The sequence below is a fragment of the Macrobrachium nipponense genome, chromosome 36, assembly GCF_015104395.2.
Source record: "Macrobrachium nipponense isolate FS-2020 chromosome 36, ASM1510439v2, whole genome shotgun sequence".
Lineage (NCBI taxonomy): Eukaryota > Metazoa > Arthropoda > Malacostraca > Decapoda > Palaemonidae > Macrobrachium > Macrobrachium nipponense.
Genome location: NC_087220.1, coordinates 46,221,556 through 46,241,555, shown reverse-complemented (window position 1 = coordinate 46,241,555; position 20,000 = coordinate 46,221,556). Strand labels below are relative to the sequence as shown.

Here is a 20,000-nt window from a genome sequence, read left to right as displayed (position 1 = left end):
TTTACTACTACTGTAACTACTGCACATGTTATTACTGTTGACATATGTAGTGTGTAATACGTATGTTCAATATAAAAAATTAAGAATTCTTTTACCTGAAGGAATGGGAGAGGTGATACTACTCGTATCAACTGATTTGGGCTCTGGGGAGGTGATACTTGTATCAACTGATGAGGGAACATCTACATCTGGAAAGAAGATAGGGTACATAAATATATTATAAGGTGGATGTAATTGTAGCATATGTACACTTTTAATAAAATTTCTATTAGCAATTTATAAAACATTTTATACAAATTTGTTAAGGATTCCTTACCTGATGTATAGGGCGAGGCATCAAAACCATGGAAGGCTCAGGGTCATCTGGGTCTGTCATATCAAAGGGGTCTGAAATGGAAAAAAAAAATAATAATAAGGTTATGCAACATCAAACACATTGTACCACTATGTAAGTTAGTGTACGATGTATGTAGGGTGTAAACAATTTCCAACATGAAAATGAGAAAAAATGAAATTGCTTACCTGATTGTACACGTGCAGGTGGGCGGGCGATACAGAGGGTCCAGGTACAGGGGGATCTGGAACTGTCACAGGTAAGGTACAGGGAGATCTGGAAACTGTCACAGGTAGTACAGGGAGATCTGGAACTGTCACAGGTAGTACAGGGGGAGCTGGAACTGTCACCACTTCTGCAATAAAATTACAAATGATGAAAATTAATGAAGTTACAATTTACTCTTACATTTAGTAGTTTTGTTACATTAAAAAAACAAAAAAAAATTAACACATTTTTAATATGTACTATGTAAACACAAATTAGTAAAACAGTTCAGAATTCCTTACCAGGACTAGGAGTGGGAGGTGGTGGTACTGGAGACTTGTGAAAGAAAGTGTCAAGCCTGGAACTGCACACTTCTCTTCGTCTGCTTCTCCTTCAGGGTCTCCTTGTAGAAAGTCACCAAATCCATGATTCCTCTCTTGATTTTGTCAAACCTAGAAACGTTAGGGTCTTCTGCCTCAAAAGAAGCCAAGGCTCTCTCAGATGAGTACAACCCCTCTGACAAGCCTTTTCACAGTTAATGACCTGGGTTTGGCTCTGGTGCCGCCTCCTCTTCCTCAATCATTTGTTGTTCAAGTTCTAGTAAGTCCTCTGCAGACAATTCCTCTCCATGGGAAGCCAGCAGCTCTGTTTACATCATCAGGTTCAAGATCTAGTTTGCAGCCTCTTGCTTAGCCCTACGATCTTCTCGTCACAGTCTCGACGTCTTCTGCCTGGTCAAAGCCTTCAAAAAAACTGTGCACAACTGTGGACACAGTTTCCTCCAGGCCCCATTAAAGTGGTCGTCTTCACCTCGTCCCAAGCACTTGCAATGTTCACTGCATCTGCAATGTTGTAGCCCTTCCAGAATTGCTTCAGTGTCAACTCCTTGTTAGCTTCTATGGCCCTCAAAGCAACACGTATGGTCCTTCTAAGGTAGTAAGCCTTGAAATTTGCTATTACTCCCTGGTCCATTGGCTGTATCAGTGATGTGGTATTGGGTGGGAGGTACACCACCTTCACATTAGGATGCATGTCGCTCAAATTTTGAAGGGTGACCAGGGGCATTGTCCAGACTAAGAGGGCCTTAAAAGGCAGACCCTTTGAAGTCAAATACGCTCCACTGCTGGCACGAAATGGTCATGAACCAATCTTCGAAGACCATTAAGGTAACCCACGCCTTCTTGTTAGATTTCCAAATCACAGGGAGTTGACTCTTGAAAATGCCCTTGAAAGCCCTGGGATTCTCGGCCAAATACACCAGCAAGGGCTTCAGTTTCAAATCACCACTTGCATTGGCCCCAAACAGCAAAAGTCAGTCGCTCCTTTCCAGCTTTATGGCCAGGTGCTGACTTCTCCTCCCTTGGAAAGGTACGTTCGATTTGGCATTCTTTTCCAAAATAATCCAGTCTCATCCACATTAAAGACTTGGTCAGCCGTGTAACCACCATCCTTAATTATCTCAGCCAAACCACCTGGAAAACTTCTGCTGCTTCGCTATCAGCACTAGCAGCTTCACCTTGCAGCTTCACATTATGCAATTTGCACGAGCCTTAAAAACGGTTAAACCAACCTCTACTCGCGGAAAATTCACCACCAGCACTGCCTTCGCCAAACTTTTTCACTACTGCCTCATGCAGCGCTCCTAGCCTTCCTCCTGGATCACTTAAGCTCACCGGAAACACGTCGCTGGTTCTGGTCCTCCAGCCAGATCATGAGCAATTCTCCATTTCTACAATGCTCTGGCTACGTTGCTTCTCGTTTTATACACCGTTGACTTCATCGGTTGCAGCATCCTTAACGTGCTTCAGAATACGTTCCTTATCCTTCACAATGGTTACCACCGTGGTCCTGCTCAAGCCTAAAGAACGGCCTATTTCGGTGTTAGTTTCTCCCTTCTCCGAACGCTTTATCACGTCATATTTGATCTCCATCGTGATGACCTTCCTCTTCTTGGATGAAACTATCATCGGAGGAGTACTTTGGCGTTTAGGAGCATTGTAAAATTCAGCGAAAATGGCAAGGAATTTCAGCAACGTCTCAGCACACACCTAGTGGAATGCAGGCAGGCACGCGATTGAAGTGGCGTCCTTTCGTATTGTTACGCTTGGCGTCCTCGACCGTCCGAGGTCGTTGTTCGGGGAGTCAATTTACCATACAGAGTTTAATAGCGTTAATTAATTTATGCACCTCCGCTCAAAAACTAGTTCTGCATATGAGGTATCGTTAAAAAGCATAACAAACGTCGTAACCTTGGCATTTGTGTTGTAATCTAACCAGAAACTTAGTTTTTTTAATTATGTACTGGAAAACAAGCAATGATTTTTCATTATATTTGCGCTTTTGGACTGTTTTAAACTGCGCATCCCAAGCTAGTGTATTCATTCGCCCGCAAACTAGTTCCGCATATGCGGCGTCAGTAAAAAAATTCAAAAAATACGAAAAAAAAAAAGTGTCAAAAATCATCATAACCTCAAAATTTTTGTTGTAATGTAAACCAAACCAAAAAACTATTTTTTATTATGTACTGTGCTAAACTATAAAGGATTTTTATCATAGCATGCGTTTTTTAAAAGCGTCGTTAACTCGGAGCGTCGGAAGCGTCAGCGTCGTAACCTCGGAACAAGCGTCGTAACCCAGGACGGAATTTCCATTGAATATTTAAGAAAAAGCGTCGTGGAACCTCGGAACGTCGTAAGCCGGAACCGTCGTAAGCCGGGGACCGCCTGTAATATATATATATATATATATATATATACACACATTTATATACATATATTCATATATATATGCATATATATTATATATATATACACATATATATCATATACATATATATACACATACATACATATACACATACATACATCAATAGAGGGATCCACAGTAATATCCTTGTTTATCTAGATATAATATGTTTATACAAAGCTTAAAGCTTTCGTCCATCCTCCTGTGGACTTGATCACTAAGCAAATGAGACATTTTGACTCGACGTTTAATACGTCCATTCGGCGTAAGAGGGTTAATTGTCCAACTATTTTATTATTTATGATCCTAATGATCTCACATTGATTTAATAGCAATACATATATCATAAATAATTATAAATCTTAGTGGAAAAATAACTAAAATGAGAAACATGAAATAAAAGGGAAAAAATGCCTTTCTGGCAATAGTGATGAGTGATTATGCTTGACCTCACAGTTCTGAAATCCAAAAATTCCAAAACCAAGACTAATTTGGCCCTATGTATAGCTTTGGTCCCTTGTGGGTTCAGTTGTGTCATATAAAGTTAGTGTTGGATAAGGCTGATAAATATAATCAAGGGCAACCTGTAATGGCAATCTCATTTTGAATAATGGAAAATTAGTAATTAGTAAATTGAGACTTTGTTAATTTAACAGACAGAGCAGTAATTTTTCATTAAGAAATAATAAAAAAAGAACCGATTTATTATGGTTTTCATTCGAATGACTTCTGTGTCCCTCCTTGGAAGGGGACTTGCCTTACAGTTATTGCCTATGAATTAAAAACCAACTCAAATTTGCTATGATTAACATTTGTCACAGGTAGTTTAGTGGAAGTGGAGATTTCATGACATACTAGTACATACTTTGATGACTGGATTTTTGACTTATTATTTTATTCTCTTTCAGTTTGAAATGTTCTTCAGTGATGATGATGATGATGATGATGATGATGATGATGATTATGATTATGATGATTATGTGGTTTTGATGAATCCAGATCCTCCACCCTGTCAGGGAACAAAAGATGGCAATTCTCTGTGTGAAAACCCAGACAAGGTAACCTTGATCACATGATATAATGAATTTTGGTTTGTAGAGTAGTAGACTTACCTGTAATTCTAATCGCCATCCATCTTCTGAAAGAGAGGAAGTGATTTTGCTTTTGTGATGGCCACTCATTTTACTCATTTTTGTCCCATGAAGTTTTGTCCTCATGTTGGACTAATATTGAAATGGAAGTAGTGAAAGTTTGAGATTCTGAATTTAATATCCCAAGAAGGAAAACAATTACACTGGAGACAGTCCCTCTATAGTAACTCATATACATTCATGTTTGAAGAGCTTCATGGAGAGAGAAAAAAGATCGTCATAATAGAGCAACTATTTGCTATCTTTAAACTCTCTTCTTTGAGGAACTTGAAAAAGGGAAAGTTGCCAGTATAGAAGAATTTCATTAAAAAATATATTTAAAAAAAAAATGGTGATTATTAGTTTTATTGTTTTTCAACAATTTATGTAATGACAATAATGCCAAAGATGAAATTACAAAATCCAGAAAAAATATAAATGAGACTAGCATAAAGTAAAATAATAAAAGGAGCGGAGTGTGTGTGAGCGCTATAGATTTTGAAGTATAGTAGAGCCCGGCTCACGACTGTATTACAACTCGACATAATCCGATTTCGCCACAAAATTTCCTTTAAACTTTATCTGTATTCGGCCAAAAACCGTATTCCGACCCCCAGACCATATGATGTTTGTAAACAAAACTGTTTCCATCAGCGTCATCCAGTGTTACCAAATGTAGCATAATTTAATGTTTTTTAGCATAATTTGACCTAAGAATTAGAGCTTAGCATAAATTCTATTATACTTAATGTTCTAGTACAATTTTAGAATGTATTTTCACCAAAATTTTAAATAAAATGCAGAAAATTCCTCAATTTCATACACAGCTATAGTGAGTATATATATTCATAGTGAAATTGCCTCAAAAGCAGCACTTAACAAATGAGATGATTGCTAAGTTTGAACACAACTAAGGAATGTTAAATTTTGTGAAAATAAATACCCACAGTGGCATGACAAACGGTCAGTTAAGTGTGAATAATGTTTTTTCTTCATGAGTAAAGTCATATTTTTTTCCTTTTTTTAGTTTTATTTTTTTCAGTAGTTATCACAATTTTAATTATGTCTGAAGTTTTCACACAATTTTCAAGTATTTATTAATTGTGTATGTGATTTGTTAAAGAAAAATGGTGTTTCAGTGGTATGATAATGACCAGTAATAGTATGTGTTTTTCTTGTAGAAGCTGGTTTTTTTGTTTTTTTTTGTTTTCCCCTTTTTTTTCAGTTGTAATTTTTCACTAGATATGAAGATTGTTACATTTGAAGTCATTTTCACACATTTTTCATGTATTTATTAATTGTGTATGTAGGCTACGACATTAATCCTGTTAATGTTGTCCAGGGCTGGTGCTAGGAACTGAGTGCCCAATTCAAGCTTCCTCTCTCCCTCAAAACTCCTACACTTCTTTCACGTCTTTTTAAATGCAAAGTACGAGATACAGTGCACAAAGAACGCTAAGAAGTGCGCTTTGAAGGATTTAAGAAGCAAAACAAACCGTTAGCGGAGGTTGTTCATTGCTGCCAGTTGTATCATGAGACAAAAAACACTACTGCCGACTATCTATGTTCAAACAATTGGATATTGTTAATCTCTGAAATAATGGAAATGTGTTTACATGGCATCTCACGTTTTCCTTCTTCAAAATGTTTCCACCATTCCCAACTCCAAAATAAACCTTAAGTTTCGTCTATCATCTCTATATGAAAGTGATGAGCGAAAAAAATATTTTGTCCACAGCACCTTTGCTTGACTTTTTTAGTCGTAGACCTAGTCTAAAAACAATGCTCACACATGAGTCATGCGTTTCAGTAGCAAATGCAGTACGTATCTAAGTATGTATTAGGTTTGGAGTGAAGGCAATGTACTACGTAGGTTACATGTACGGTTCGGTAGCGAATGCAATCTTTAAGCTTTGTTAAGCTAGCTGGTAAAGAAGAGGGTAGCCATAGCTTAAATCAGAGAAGCCACTATGGTATATATGTGTGCAGTAATTGAGAAATTAAGATTATTCTTTATGTCTACTGTAATACATCAATGTTTTACATGTAGATTTGGTAGTGAAACCATTGTTGCATACGTAACATGTGCGGGTCAGTAGCAACGCAATCTAAGCTTTTTAAGCTTGCCGGTAAAGAAGAGGTTAGCCTTAGCTTAACTCGGAAGCCTCTATGGTATACATAGTAATTATAGAAATTAAGTAGATTCTTTTATGTCTACCATAAAAATACGTCTGTTTACGTGTGAGATTTGGTAGTGAAACCACTTGTTATGTACGTAACTTGTGCGGGTCGGTAGCGAACGCAATGCATCTTTAAGCTTTGTTTAACCCTCTTACGCCGAAGCCCTAAAAATCAAAACCTCTCTTGTATACCGGCGCCGGTTTGGAGTGAGCGCGGAAGCGGAAAAAATAATTTTTTCAAAAAATCACAGCGCGCTTAGTTTTAAAGATTAAGAGTTCATTTTTGGCTCATTATTTTGTCATTGCCTGAAGTTTAGTATGCAATCATCAGAAATTAAAAATAATATCATTATCATATGTAAATAATGCAAGATATGGTAGCGAAAAAAAAAAAAACCCAGATAAATTGTATTCAAATCATGCTGTGCAAAAAACGGTCAAAGCTAACGAGTTACTTTTTTTCGTTGTATTGTACACTAAATTGCAATCATTTTGATATTTAATACTTATAAAACATAAAAGCAACACCGGAAAAGTATTATCACAAAATGATGTACGAATTCGTAATGCGCGGACATAAAAAAAATGTTATTTTCAAAAATTCACCGTAATTCTAAATATTGTTCTAGAGACTTCCAATTTGTTTCAAAATGAAGACAAATAATTTAATATTACGATACGTAAGAGTTTTAGTTTTATTAGAAATGCAGATTGTTTGACCATTTCGGACGAGTTAAATTTGTCCGAATGTCGAATTTTTATATATTTTTTTTATATGCACATATTTTCGTAGATGGAAAACTCTACAAACCTTCACTTATTTCTTATTGTATTCTTCATGAATTTGCACACATTTTTGATATATGAAAACTCTATAAAACGGCTAATATGAAGGAGCAAATATTAGGAGAATGCGATGTACGTATTTCGGAGACTTGCAGCCGCGAATCGTCGTGCGGAGTGAAGGTAAATATATTTTTCAAAAATTCAACCATAAATCTCATATTTGTTTCTAGAGACTTCAAATTTGTTTCAAAATGAAGAAAAATGACAGAATATTACTAGGCCGTAAGAGTTTTAGCTTACAATTGCGTTTTTTTCAACTATTTCGGTAGTCAAATTTGACTGAACAGTATATTTATCGTGATTTATATGCAATATTTCGAAAAAAGAGAAAAGCTACAACCTTCAATCATTTTTAGTTGTATTCTACATGAAATTGCGCACATTTTCATATATAAAACTTTATGTAACAGCTAATTTAAATGGTGCAAACATTTCGACAATCGCACAAAAAAAAATTCTGATTTTTTCGGAAGAGTTACCGCACGAACGTAAGGAAAATGCCTTTTTTTTTCTCTCTCTCTCTCTTTCTTCATAAATTCACCATAAATCGAAATATTGTGCTAGAGAGTTCCAAGTCGTTGCAAATGAAAGGTAATGATTTAATATTACTAGAATATAAGAGTTTTAGCTTACAATTTGCTTTTTTCGACCATTGCTGTAGAGTCATAGTTGACCGAAAGTTGAAATTTTTTGCACTTAACGTTATATATATGAAAATATTTCAAACTGATAAAAGCTACAACCATGGGTTGTTTTTTTGTTGTATTGTGCATGAAATTGCACACATTTCCATATATAAAACTTTATGTAAAGGCAATTTAAAAGGGTGCAAACATTAGGACAATCGCACGAAAAAATTTATAGCGGAAGAGTTATCGCACGAACGGAAGAAAAAGTTTTTTTATAAATTCACCCATAAATCGAAATATTGTGCTAGAGAACGTCCAATTTGTTGCAAAATGAAGGCAAATGATTGAATATTACTATAATATAAGAATTTTGGCTTACAATTGCGGTTCCCGAACATTTCGGTAGAGTCAAAGTTGACCGAAGGTTGAAATTTTTTGCACTTATCGTTATTTATTATGAAAATATTTCAGAACTGAGAAAAGGTACAATCATGAGTATTTTTTTTTGTTGTATTTTACATGAAATTGCGCACATTTTCATATATAATACTTCATGTAAAGGATAATTTAAAATGGTACAAAAATTATGTTAAAGTGACAAAATAATTTTTGAGATGTGTCACTGATACTTTTTAGTGCGATAAGAAAGAAATTCGCGCTTGCGCGCCTGCGTAGCGATTGTAAACAAAACAACGCCTTGATCCGTGAACTCCCAGCATCCCCCAAGGCGCGTGATTCAAAAGTTTTCGGCTGGTAGGCCTATAAGTATTTTTTCCGCGAATTTTTAAAAAACTTTTGAGCCGACGTATGATTCGTCCAATCGGCATACGGGAGACATTTTGACTCGACGTTTTAGTATGTCCCAATCGGCGTAAGAGGGTTAAGCTTGCTGGTAAAGGGGAGGTTAGCCTTAGCTTAAATCAGAGAAGCCGCTATGGTATACGTAGTAGTTATAGAAATTAAAACTATTCTTTCATGTCTACTGTAAAAATGTCGATGTTTACGTATGAGATTTGGTAGTGACACCAGTTTACATATGTAACATATGCACGGTAACTAACGCAATCTGTATGCTTGGTTTGTAAGCGTCCTTGTAAAGAAGAGGTAAGCCTGATATTAAACTCAGAAATGGTGGTACATGATGGTGTAGTAATTATAGAATTTAAGATGATTCTTTTACTTAAACAGTAGGGCCTCGATAATCGCGAAGGGTAGGGCCCAGAACCCCCCCCGTGTAAGTAAATACCCATGTTATCCGGTAACCCCACCCCCTAAAAATGCTTTAAACTGCCTACTTTGATAATTAACCCACTAATACCACTATTTCAATGTTTATAACTGCCTATTTTAGTTCCAGCCTCCACAAATATGTCTTCAACTATCACCTTAATAAACCTTTTAAATTCCAAGAAACTAAATTCAAGACTTTTCAAAAGTTATTATTTCCTATCTTCAATTTCCCCTTCATCAGATCAGCAAGCAAAAGCATATTACCTAACAATTCCTTTCTATTTTCATGATTTGGCTGCTGCACCAAACTAAAAGTACATAGTATACAGTGGTCCCCCCGTATTCGCGATGATGCATACCAGACCCCCCAGCGAATAGTTAGAATCCGCGAATGTTTGGAACCCCTATAAAAACGCTAAAAAAAGCCTATTTTGTTAGTTAAATCTTAAGAAAAACCACTAAAAATGTTCATACATGGTTTTTTTAATAGTTTTATCACTAAAAGTGCATTTCACTTATATAACTTTCCCGGTGGTTACATATAGCTGTCGTCTCCTGACGTCACGGCAGAATTTGAAATTCGCTGTAGCGCTAATGGTGACAGGTGATCCCTCTACTCCCGCCCTCTACCTTGTACCGGGAACCATTCCCATTCCAACAATAAATCAGAAGTTTCCTGCCGTCGGAACCGGGAACACGGTTCCTCTGCTGGTTGGAATTTGGATTTGATCATCTTGGTTTTCTCCTTTTGGTGATGTACCTTGAGTTTACTGATCTTTTTGCTAGCACTATACTTATTTTGGTTTTGATATTGTTGTCCTTTTTAGGAATTATTTTGAATTCTTCACGATGTCTGAACACCGGCTCTATTCAGTAATGGGTGTGTAGTAGTGGGTGTAGACTAGTCCTTCTTAAAGCTTCACTTGATCCTCATTCTACTTGTGTTAGTTGTAGGGAACGTGAATGTTCTTTTGAGAATATGTGTGAAGAAATGTAAAGTCTAACATCTCAGGAGTGGAAGGCACTGGGAAAGAATATGAGAAAAGAAAGTAGAAAAAAGATAGAATCAGAAAGGCTTCAGAGAGAATCTTTCTTCTAAGGTCAGTGAGTAGCCAGGATATTCCTCTGAATCCCTGTTAATCCTGTTCCTATTAACCCATAGTGGTTGCTCCTGCCCTCGAATCTGTACATCCCGATCCCGATCCCGTGTCATGTATTACGAGCCGATATGGACTCGAAATTTGTCTCTTTCCTCACCAACTATGCAGAAAATGGTGAGGCAGTGCAAGAAGTGGTAGTTAATTGTGATAAATTACTTAGTGCAAGTGTAGTGGAGGAGGTGGTTGTTTCGGCCCGTTCATTCTCCTAGGTCTAGGCCCCTGTCAAACTCCCCAGATCCTGGGAGGAGGCATGCCGAAAACCGAAGGGAGGCGAGCAGGATCTGCTCCCGAGCAGCCACCCCCCCCTCAAGCAATCCTGTAGCCGTATCCCAGGATGCTGTCGCTCACCATTGGAAAAGGTGTTGCTAGGAAGTGTTTTTTCGTCAAGCGACTCTAGTTGCTGTGTTTTCCTCTTATAGAGGTTGGCGTAATAAGACTTCTAGACCGCTGAAAAGGTCTCGCGATGTTTCGCTGCTGCGGTTCCCAAGAATGTGGCGGCTGCCGAACCTTCTTTTAGTTTTTGGGAGGAGCCTGAAGCTTTTTCTTTTCTCCGGCGGTTTCCGGCGGGATTTATCGGCCTTCTCTCATAGAAGTGGTAGAAGCCGAACACGCACTACTCCTTCGGAAGCCTTCTCCAGAGCCTCCTCAAGCGATAGCTCCTGCGGCTCCAGACGGTGTTTGTGGATCATCCTTTTACTCCTCCCGCGCCTTCTACGTCGGTGGATCCTCAACCTTCGGTGTTTGAACAGATGAATGCCAAGTTAGGCAGTATCTTGGAGCTTTTTGGCAAGCTCTTTCGTCCCGAAAGCGCTCCCGACCGCCTTACATCTTCCGCAGACTACTGTGCAGTCCTCTTCGCAGGCTCCTATTCATGTGCAGTCCTCTTCGCAGGCTCCTATTCAGTCGCCTCTTCAGGCTCAGACTCTCCATGTGACTCCTCTTCAGACGCCACTTCAGGCGCCTGGTCGGACTCCTTTCCTGACAACGTCTATGGCGCACGTCAGGCTTTTTGCTGCGAGCGCCAGCTCAGCCGCCAGCGCAGCGCCAACGCAGCCGCCAGCTCAGCCGCCCGGATTCGTCTCAGTACAGGCTCAGACGTCTTCTCCTGCTTTCTCACCACCCTCCTCGGACGCATCAGGGTGTGGACTTCGCGCCGAACAGGATTCCTCTTCCGATGGAATGTTCGCCAGTTTCGTCGAAGGAAGCTTCGGATTTGGAGAAGAAGGAGAAGTACTTACAGAAAAAGACAAGCATTTGTCGGGGTATCAAAACTCCTTTTACGATCCTTCGTTGACAACTTTGGAGATTCTTTTGCGCCTTCCGTTCCAGTTTCTCCTAGTTCGCAGTGGAAAAAGGACAGTAAGCCTGACTCCTCGTCCTCGTTCACAGCGTCTCGTCCTCTCGATTTCGGCTAAGAAAGCTATCAAGAAAGTTAACTTTGCTTGCTTTTGGAGAAGAGGGAACAGGGGAAAAATGTTTTTTGTCTTCCCCCTTCGAGACTTTCGTCAAGGAGCCGTGTCTGGTATGGACACTGGAGTAGTTTTTTCCCCTGGGTGTGACTGCCTCCGCTCAGGGAGACTTTTCTAGTCTCGTGGACTCTTCCCGCAGAGCAGCCCTCAATACTGCTAAGATTTTCTTTTCAGCAAATGAACTGGAGCATCTTTGCAAGAGTGTTTTCCGGTTTTTTTTTTGAAGTTGTTAGCTTCCTGGATTGGGCCATTGCTTCGCTGGCCAGGAAAGTCAAGTCATTTGGACTTTAAACGAAGAGCAGTTGAAGGATTTTGCCTCGGTACTGGATTGTATCGATAAAGGCATCTGTGATGGAGCTTCGGAGCTCGCTGCCATTTTCGCCTCTGGAGTGTTGAAGAAGAGATAGCTTTGGTGCTCCTCCTTGTCGAAAGGGGTCTCATCGAACCAGAGTCTGCCTTGCTCTTCTCTCCTTTGGACAAGAAAACACCTTTTTTCCGCAAGAGATTGTGAGCGAGATCGCTCAATCTTTAACACGGAAAGCGACCCAGGATCTTTTATCACAGTCCGTGAAGAAGCCCCAGGAAGATAGCTCCGGTTCTTTCTGCTTCTCGGAGTGCTCCCTCCACGGAAGCTCCTAAACCATTTCGAGGGAGAGCTCCCGTTCGATCTTTCTCCAGGTTTCGTGGGAGAGGTAGAGCCTCTTCTAAAAACCACTCCCTCTTCCATCAAGAAGTAGGCCCGTAGTTCTTCCACACAGCAGTAGGAGCCAGATTACACCTTTTCTGCAGACCTGGTTTCATCTCGGAGCCGATCCTTGGACGGTCCAGGTCCTGAGGAAGGATACACCATTCCGTTCATCAAGCACCCCCCTCACAGAATTTCCTGTGGAATTTGTCAGCTTACTCGGAGAACTCCGAAAAATTTGCCGCCCTCCATCAAGAAGTTCTCGCCTTACTGGCAACAAAGAGGGCCATAGAGTTAGTGGACTCTCCGCAGAAACCAGAATTTTACAATAGCCTTCTCCTGGTAAAGAAGGCCACGGGGGGGGTTGGAGGACCGGTGTTGGACGTCAGTGCCCAGAACGTCTTTGTCCTGAAGACGAAGTTCTATGGAAACGACCCAATCGGTATTAGCAGCGCTTCATCCTGGAGATTGGATGGTTTCCATAGACCTTCGGGACGCCTATTTTCATATTCCGATTCATTCGGAATCGAGAAGATTCCTGAGATTCGTGTTCCAGGGCCGCATTTATCAGTTAGGGCCCTCTGCTTTGGCCTGTCGACAGCTCCACAAGTGTTCACCAGAGTTCTGTCGTCAGTAGCAAAGTGGCTTCATCTGGACGGGATAACGAATCTCCATGTATCTAGACGATTGGCTTCTCAGGGCAAGGTCCAGACAGAAGTGTGTGGAGGACCTACAAAAGACTTTAAGGCTGACGGAAAGCCTAGGTTTGTTAGTAAACAAGGAAGTCATGTCTCACTCCTTCTCAGGAGATAGTTTATTTAGGAGTTAGACTGAATTCAGTTCTTTTTGAGGCTTTTCCGTCTCTCCGAAAGGATCGACTCTTGCCTGAACAAAATAGACAAATTTCTCGTCAGACAAACTTGCTCGGCGAATCGGTGGATGAGCCGTTTTAGGAACCTTGGCTTCAATAGAGCAATTTGTAAGTCTGGGCAGGCTCAACATGAGACCACTTCAATTTTACTTGAAGCAGAAGTGGCAAAGGAAGAAGTTCCCAGACTCCTTCGTGTTCCCCATCTCGGAAGGAATCAAACAGGACCTCCTTTGGTGGAAATCAGAAGGAAGGCTTGTCTCTAAGCCAGTTGAGCCCCAACCTTACGCTTTTGTCAGACGCATCGGACAAAGGGTGGGGAGCTACTCTGGGGAGAAAGGAAGTGTCTGGACTTTGGCAGATTCATCAGAGAAGCTGGCACATAAATCTAAAAGAGTTGAAGGCGATTCATTTGGCTCTAATGCACTTCAAGACAGAGGTAAGAGGGAAGGTAGTGCTGGTTCAAGCAGACAACACCACGGCTCTCTCTTACATCAAAAAAACAGGGGGGACACACTCATTCTCTCTGTGCGAGGCGGCGAGAGACCTACTCATTTGGGCGAAAGAGAACAAGGTTGGCTCGAGCACAAGATTTATTCAAGGCTCGAAGAATGTAAAGGCGGACATTCTCAGCAGGAGAGGACAAGTCCTCTCCACAGAGTGGACGTTACATCCTCAAATATGCAAGAAGCTTTGGGGGATTTGGGGATGTCCTCAGTTGGATCTCTTCACCACAAACAAGATAGCTCGTCTACCACTGTATTGCTCCCCAGTTCCAGACGAGGAGGCGTTTACAGTGGATGCCATGCTTCTGGACTGGTCAAATCTGGATCTGTATGCCTTTCCGCCTTTCTAAATGCTAGATTAGTTCTGGCAAAGTTCAGAGGTCCATCAGAATGTCAGGATGACTGATAGCCGCCCCCTTTTGGCTGGCCAGGGAATGGTTTCCGGATCTACTACTGCTGTTGACGGACTTTCCGAGAGAGTTACCGTTAAGGAAGGATCTACTCAGACAGCCCCACTATCTGAGGTTCCATCACAACTTGTCCGCTCTTTGACTAGTCGCCTTCAGACTGTCGAGCATCTCCTCAGTGAGAGAGGATTTTCAAAGAGAGCTTCAAGGGCTATTGCTAGACCCAGAAGAGAATCCTCTGATCGAGTGTACCAAGCTAAGTGGGGGTCCAATTCAGAGCTTGGTGCAAAGAAGAAGGAATTTCGTCTTCTAAGACCTCTCTATAGCTCAGTTAGCTAACTTCCTTCTTTTTCTTCGTGAGAATAAGAAGCTTTCTACCCAGAAGATTAGGGGTTATAGAGCTATGTTGTCTTCTGTGTTCAGACATCGAGGATTAGACATTTCTAATAATCAAGACCTCAGACCTGATTCGTTCGTTTGATACGACCAAGACAAAGGAGTCAAGAACAGTAGCTTGGAACCTGGATGTAGTTCTTAAATGGCTGATATCAGATAGATTCCGAACCGATCTCCTCTAGTTCTTTAGAGATCTGACTAGGAAGACACTTTTTTTCTTTGTGCTTTAGCATCAGCTAGAAGAATCAGTGAGCTGCATGCTATTGATAAGAGAGTTGATTCGCTAAGGGCAATGCCATTTGCTCATCAATGCTGGGGTTTTTGGCTACGAATGAAAATCCCTCACGTCCTTGGCCTCGTTCTTTTCTCTATAAAGAACATTTCGGAGTTTTTGTGGGGCCTAATGAGCCTGAATGTCTTCTCTGTCCAGTGAGAGCACTTAGACATTATGTGCAAAGGACCAAAGGTATAAGAGGTAAGAGTGATAACCTGTGGTGTTCAGTGAAAGATCCTTCTCGTCCTCTTTCTAAAAATGTGCGCTCCTTCTTTTTAAGGATTTGATTTCTGAGGCACACGGACAATGTCAGGACTCAGATATCAAAGTGTTTAAAGTCAAAGCTCATGAAATTAGAGCAGTGTCTACGTCTATGGCCTTAAGACGTAATCTGTCTTTGAAAGACATTTTGAAATCTACATATTGGAGAAGCATTCTGTCTTTGCATCTCATATCTGACAGATTTGCAAACCACATATGAAAATTGCAGTACATTGGGGCCATTCATTGTGACTGACACGGTATTGGGTGAGGGAGAGAAGGATGTATCCCATCCTCACTAACTTTTCTCCTTGATTATGTTTTTTTGTATTTTTAAGGTTGTCTGAAGATACAGGGAGTTTTTTGAGTATCTTTCAGTCTTTTAATGTCTTGGTGTATTTCTTAAACGGTTGTGGTGATCCCTCGTTTTTCATTGTATTTTGTGGTGATTTGTACTGCGCCCTGAGCAGGGGCATTATAGTCTTGTCCGTTACGGTCAAGTCCTCAACGGGCAAGTACTTATTATTGTGTCCGACGCACGTATCCATATATCCTGTCGGTACAATAAAGGCCAGCAGACTACAGAGGCAGTAACCACTGAGTCAGCGGTCTTTAAAGGTAAGGAACCATATCTTCGGATAATTCCAACAGTTCTTATTTTAGGTGCCATTGTCCCACCACCTAAATGTGTCAATCAGCTATATGTAACCACCGGGTAAGTTATATAAGTGAAAATGAAATTTTTATAAAATAAAGTTTCACTTATACTTACCCGGTGGTTACATAACGAAGCCCGCCCTCCTCCCCTCATATGGACAGGTAGGTATGAAACTTCTGATTTATTGTTGGAATGGTTCCCGGTACCCGGTAGAGGGCGGGAGTAGAGGGATTACCTGTCAAACCATTAGCGCTAGACCGCGAATTTCAAATTCTGCCGTGACGTCAGGAGACGACAGCTATATGTAAACCACCGGGTAAGTATAAGTGAAACTATATTATTATAAAAATGTCATTTTTATGATGAAATTGATATAAAGAACCAGGAATTTGTGGATATTTCTCATGGACAAATACCGCGAATGCTCGAATTTTCCGCGAATAATGCAGGGAAACTTTCCAGAGAGAGAGAGAGAGAGAGAGAGAGTGATTGATTGATTGATTGATTGATTGATTTCGGTCGAGTCAGAAATGAATTTGGGCACTTAATAAAACTGATAAAGCTACAACCATGGGTGGTCTTTTGTTGTATTCTAAATGTAATTGCGCACATTCTCTCTCTCTCTCTCTCTCTCTCTCTCTCTCTCTCTCTCTCTCTCTCTCGTCTCTCTCTCTCTCGCTCTCTCTCTCTCTCTGTTTCTCAGAAAAAACTATAATAATGATCTATTATTATCATAATAAAAGAACAAAATGATCTTTTATTCTTTGTGATTTACGAAACTGCTTCAATACAACTTTTAAAGTTGACTCAATGATTATCACATTATAACAGTATACAAGAAAATATCGCTATGCGTTTCATTTCTTATCACCATAAAAGTATTTAGAATACAAATTTCATTGTTATTCTTGAGCTAAGCTAGTAACAGTACGCTCATCCTAAGTTGCGCTCTCAAGCTATTCAACAATTACTCTCATCCCAAGCTGTCTCTCTCTCTCTCTCTCTCTCTCTCTCTCTCTCTCTCTCTCTCTCTCTCTCTCTCTCTCTCTCTCTCTGCTCTCTCTCTCTCTCTCTCTCTCTCCATGAAATATGAATTATGTATCATATCATAAACTATTATGTACAAAGTTAAAAATAATAATAATTCCATAAATAAATTAGTTTCTTTTAGCAACTAAATTGTTTTCCAAAATAATTCTTTCGGTAATAAACGTCCATCAGCTGATTCTAAACGTAAACAAAAGACAAAACTAGGTTTTTTATTGCTGTATTTTGCTGTTTATACATTAATATTATAGTTGGGTGGAGTAATCTTTACAGTAAATAATGTTTTTTTTTTATCATAAATATGTTCATTCACAAAATAGATATATACTATTTACTTTTAGTTTGGTGCAGCAGCCAAATCATGAAAATAGAAAGGAAATTGTTTAGGTAATATGCTTTTGCTTGCTGATCTGATGAAGGGGAAATTGAAGATAGGAAATAATAACTTTTGAAAATGTCTTGAATTTAGTTTAAGGTGATAGTTGAAGACATATTTGGAGCTTGAACTAAAGTAGGCAGTTATAAACATTGAAATAGTGGTCTTGGGTGGGTTAATTATTAAAGTAGGCAGTTTAAAGTGATTTTAAGGGGGGTACCAGGATAACACGGGTATTTACTTATCACGGGGGGTTCTGGACCCTATCCCCCGCAGTTATCGAGGCCCTATTGTACTTCTGATGTCAGAAACTACTCCCCAAGCATATTGTTATTTTATTTATTTATTTTTGGTAATTTCAATAACATTGATATCTATCCCTCAATGATGGTACTCATAATGTTTGACTTTAAGTGAATAAGTCAAGACTCATGATGTCTAACTAGGTCAGAGGTATTTTCTTGAAGACAGATTCTCTTATTTGATTCTGTTTCATGTTGCTTACAGAGCAATAAGGTTCTGGAACATCATTGATGTTGAGTGTTTTTATTTGAAAGCTTTGAGAAGGTAACCTTTGGTCACATTTTACAATTCAATTTGTCTTGTAAAATAGTTTTTGAGTTGCATCTTCATTCTAATAATCTAACATATTGTAAAGGGAATAGCTTTTGTTTGCTATTTTTTTTCTCTGTCTCATGAAACATCATTCACATATTAATTAGCTTGTCTTATGTCAGGTATCGGGTGGAAGAGCAGACATCGCACCTGCACAGAACATCTCTGATGACAACTTTGGGGGTAAAATATTGGGAAAACGGGGCCTTATGGTAAATAAGCGTGTTAGAGAGGCAGATGAGAACTCTGGTATATCGTGTGTTAATTTGTCGCCTACCAGGAAAAGGATTCGAGTAGACATGAAAGGTACTGTACTGTAAATGTTTGTTTCATAAGGACATATGATATTCTGATTTTTGCACTTACATTTTACTGCCATAGCAAAGAATTAAAAGTTTCAGTTTCATTAGATTTGTATCTTAAGTAATTCTGATGTTTGCACTTACTTTTTGCTGGCAAAGCAAGGAATTAAAACTAAGTTTCCTTTACATTTTTATCATGTAATTCAGTTGTTTTATTTATGTAACTCACTAAGTAATTTCATAGCTGTATTTTCCACTTGTGTGGCAGCTTAAATGTGAAAATTGCTGTATCACTTGTATTGATTTTGGGTGGGTGACTAACCCGCTGACTGTTTTGAGTATAATAGAAACAACAGAGCAAAAGACCACTTGTTTACTGCTGGGTTTTGATGGTACATGGAATGTTTGGAGCATCTGTGTTTGTCTTATTACATCGTGATTTTGGGCCAGCCTTCGAGTAGTTGGTGAAGTAGTCAGTTTTCGTGTAGCCTTAAATCTTAGAGAAGATAGTTTTTTTTTTAAATAAATACCATTTTGACAGTCATGTTGGACAAAGTACCTCCAGCATTAGGTATTGTAGGGAGGAGTGTAAAACCAGGTTGACCAAAGCCACTTCTGACTCATACTATCTGCGCAAATTGTAGGGGACAAGTTTGTATGAAAGATCTTACATGTGAGGAATGTAAAGATTGGGACAAATGTTGGTGAAAGTTATGGTAATCTCACTTAGAAAAACTAGATAGCTAATAAAAGGAAGGCTTCCTCTAGAGTCTGAATTAGAGCTCGTAGTTTAGAACCCACTCTTAATACAGGCAGTCGTCCTTAGTTTATCAGGAGGGGTTTCCATTCCGATGGGCTTCATGATAAGCGAAAATAGACATTAAATGAAACTCTTATGATTTATGGTGCCAATAACTGGATTTTGGTGCTGATAACCAGTTAAATGGTGTGTGTGTTAAGTATGTATTAGTGCCATAACTATTATTAATGCCAATAACCAGAAGTCTGGTTTATGGCACTGAAAATCACAGATTTTAGACAATTGCCATAAAACGGATTGTCATTAACCGACTGGGCAATAACTGGGTACTACCTTTATAGTGTAATAGGTAATCGTGGCAATAACCCGAGTACTACCTTTATAGTGTAGTAGATAATCGTGTCATTCTATCTTCCCCTGCTGTAGCCTTGTCCCCTATCATCAGTCCACCTAATATTATACCATTCACTCCTGTGCCCAGCTCAGTGGTTCCCAACGTTTTTCACTTCATCTCTCCCTCCATGAATTCTCAACCTCCTTCTTGCCCCTTTTCATTTTTCTCTAAAATTCCACCCTCCATAAAAACCAAGAGGTAAAAAAAGGTATAAAAAATAAAATGCTGATGAAGAAAAATACCTTTGCTTTATTTATTAGAGCTAAAGTTTTTACAAACTTGGCAATTATAAGTCCAGATGAGGTGAAAAAACCTCTCCCAAGAGGAAAGAGTGGAAACTTTGCGATGTTCCCTCTTCTTACAAAACGACCTCCACTACTACCTAGGCCGAGCCGACATTCCTGACAGGGATTCATCAACGTACAAAGATGAGCTTTGTACGTACTTGCAAGTTGTGTAGGGATCTGTAGTTGACGACTGCAAAAACCTAGAGCACTGGACCGCCGGAATACACATGCATT

General features: G+C 39.5%; 1 protein-coding gene and 1 long non-coding RNA gene across 2 annotated transcripts in view; one reads left to right on the top strand and one right to left on the bottom strand.

Moving 5' to 3' along the window:
* LOC135203314 (uncharacterized) overlaps window positions 1-350 on the bottom strand; it is a 417-nt gene extending 67 nt beyond the window's left edge. Inside the window, exons 1-2 of the long non-coding RNA XR_010311913.1 lie at window positions 317-350; window positions 96-188 (exon numbers count right to left, since the gene is read on the bottom strand). This is a non-coding gene — a long non-coding RNA (uncharacterized LOC135203314). The remainder of the gene's footprint in view (window positions 1-95; window positions 189-316) is intronic.
* Window positions 1-18,343, top strand: part of LOC135203431 (uncharacterized) — a 43,159-nt gene extending 24,816 nt beyond the window's left edge. The window contains exon 3 of the mRNA XM_064233158.1: window positions 18,146-18,343. Coding sequence (XP_064089228.1) covers window positions 18,146-18,343 — 198 coding nt within the window. The remainder of the gene's footprint in view (window positions 1-18,145) is intronic.
* The last annotated feature ends 1,657 nt before the right edge of the window (window positions 18,344-20,000 follow it).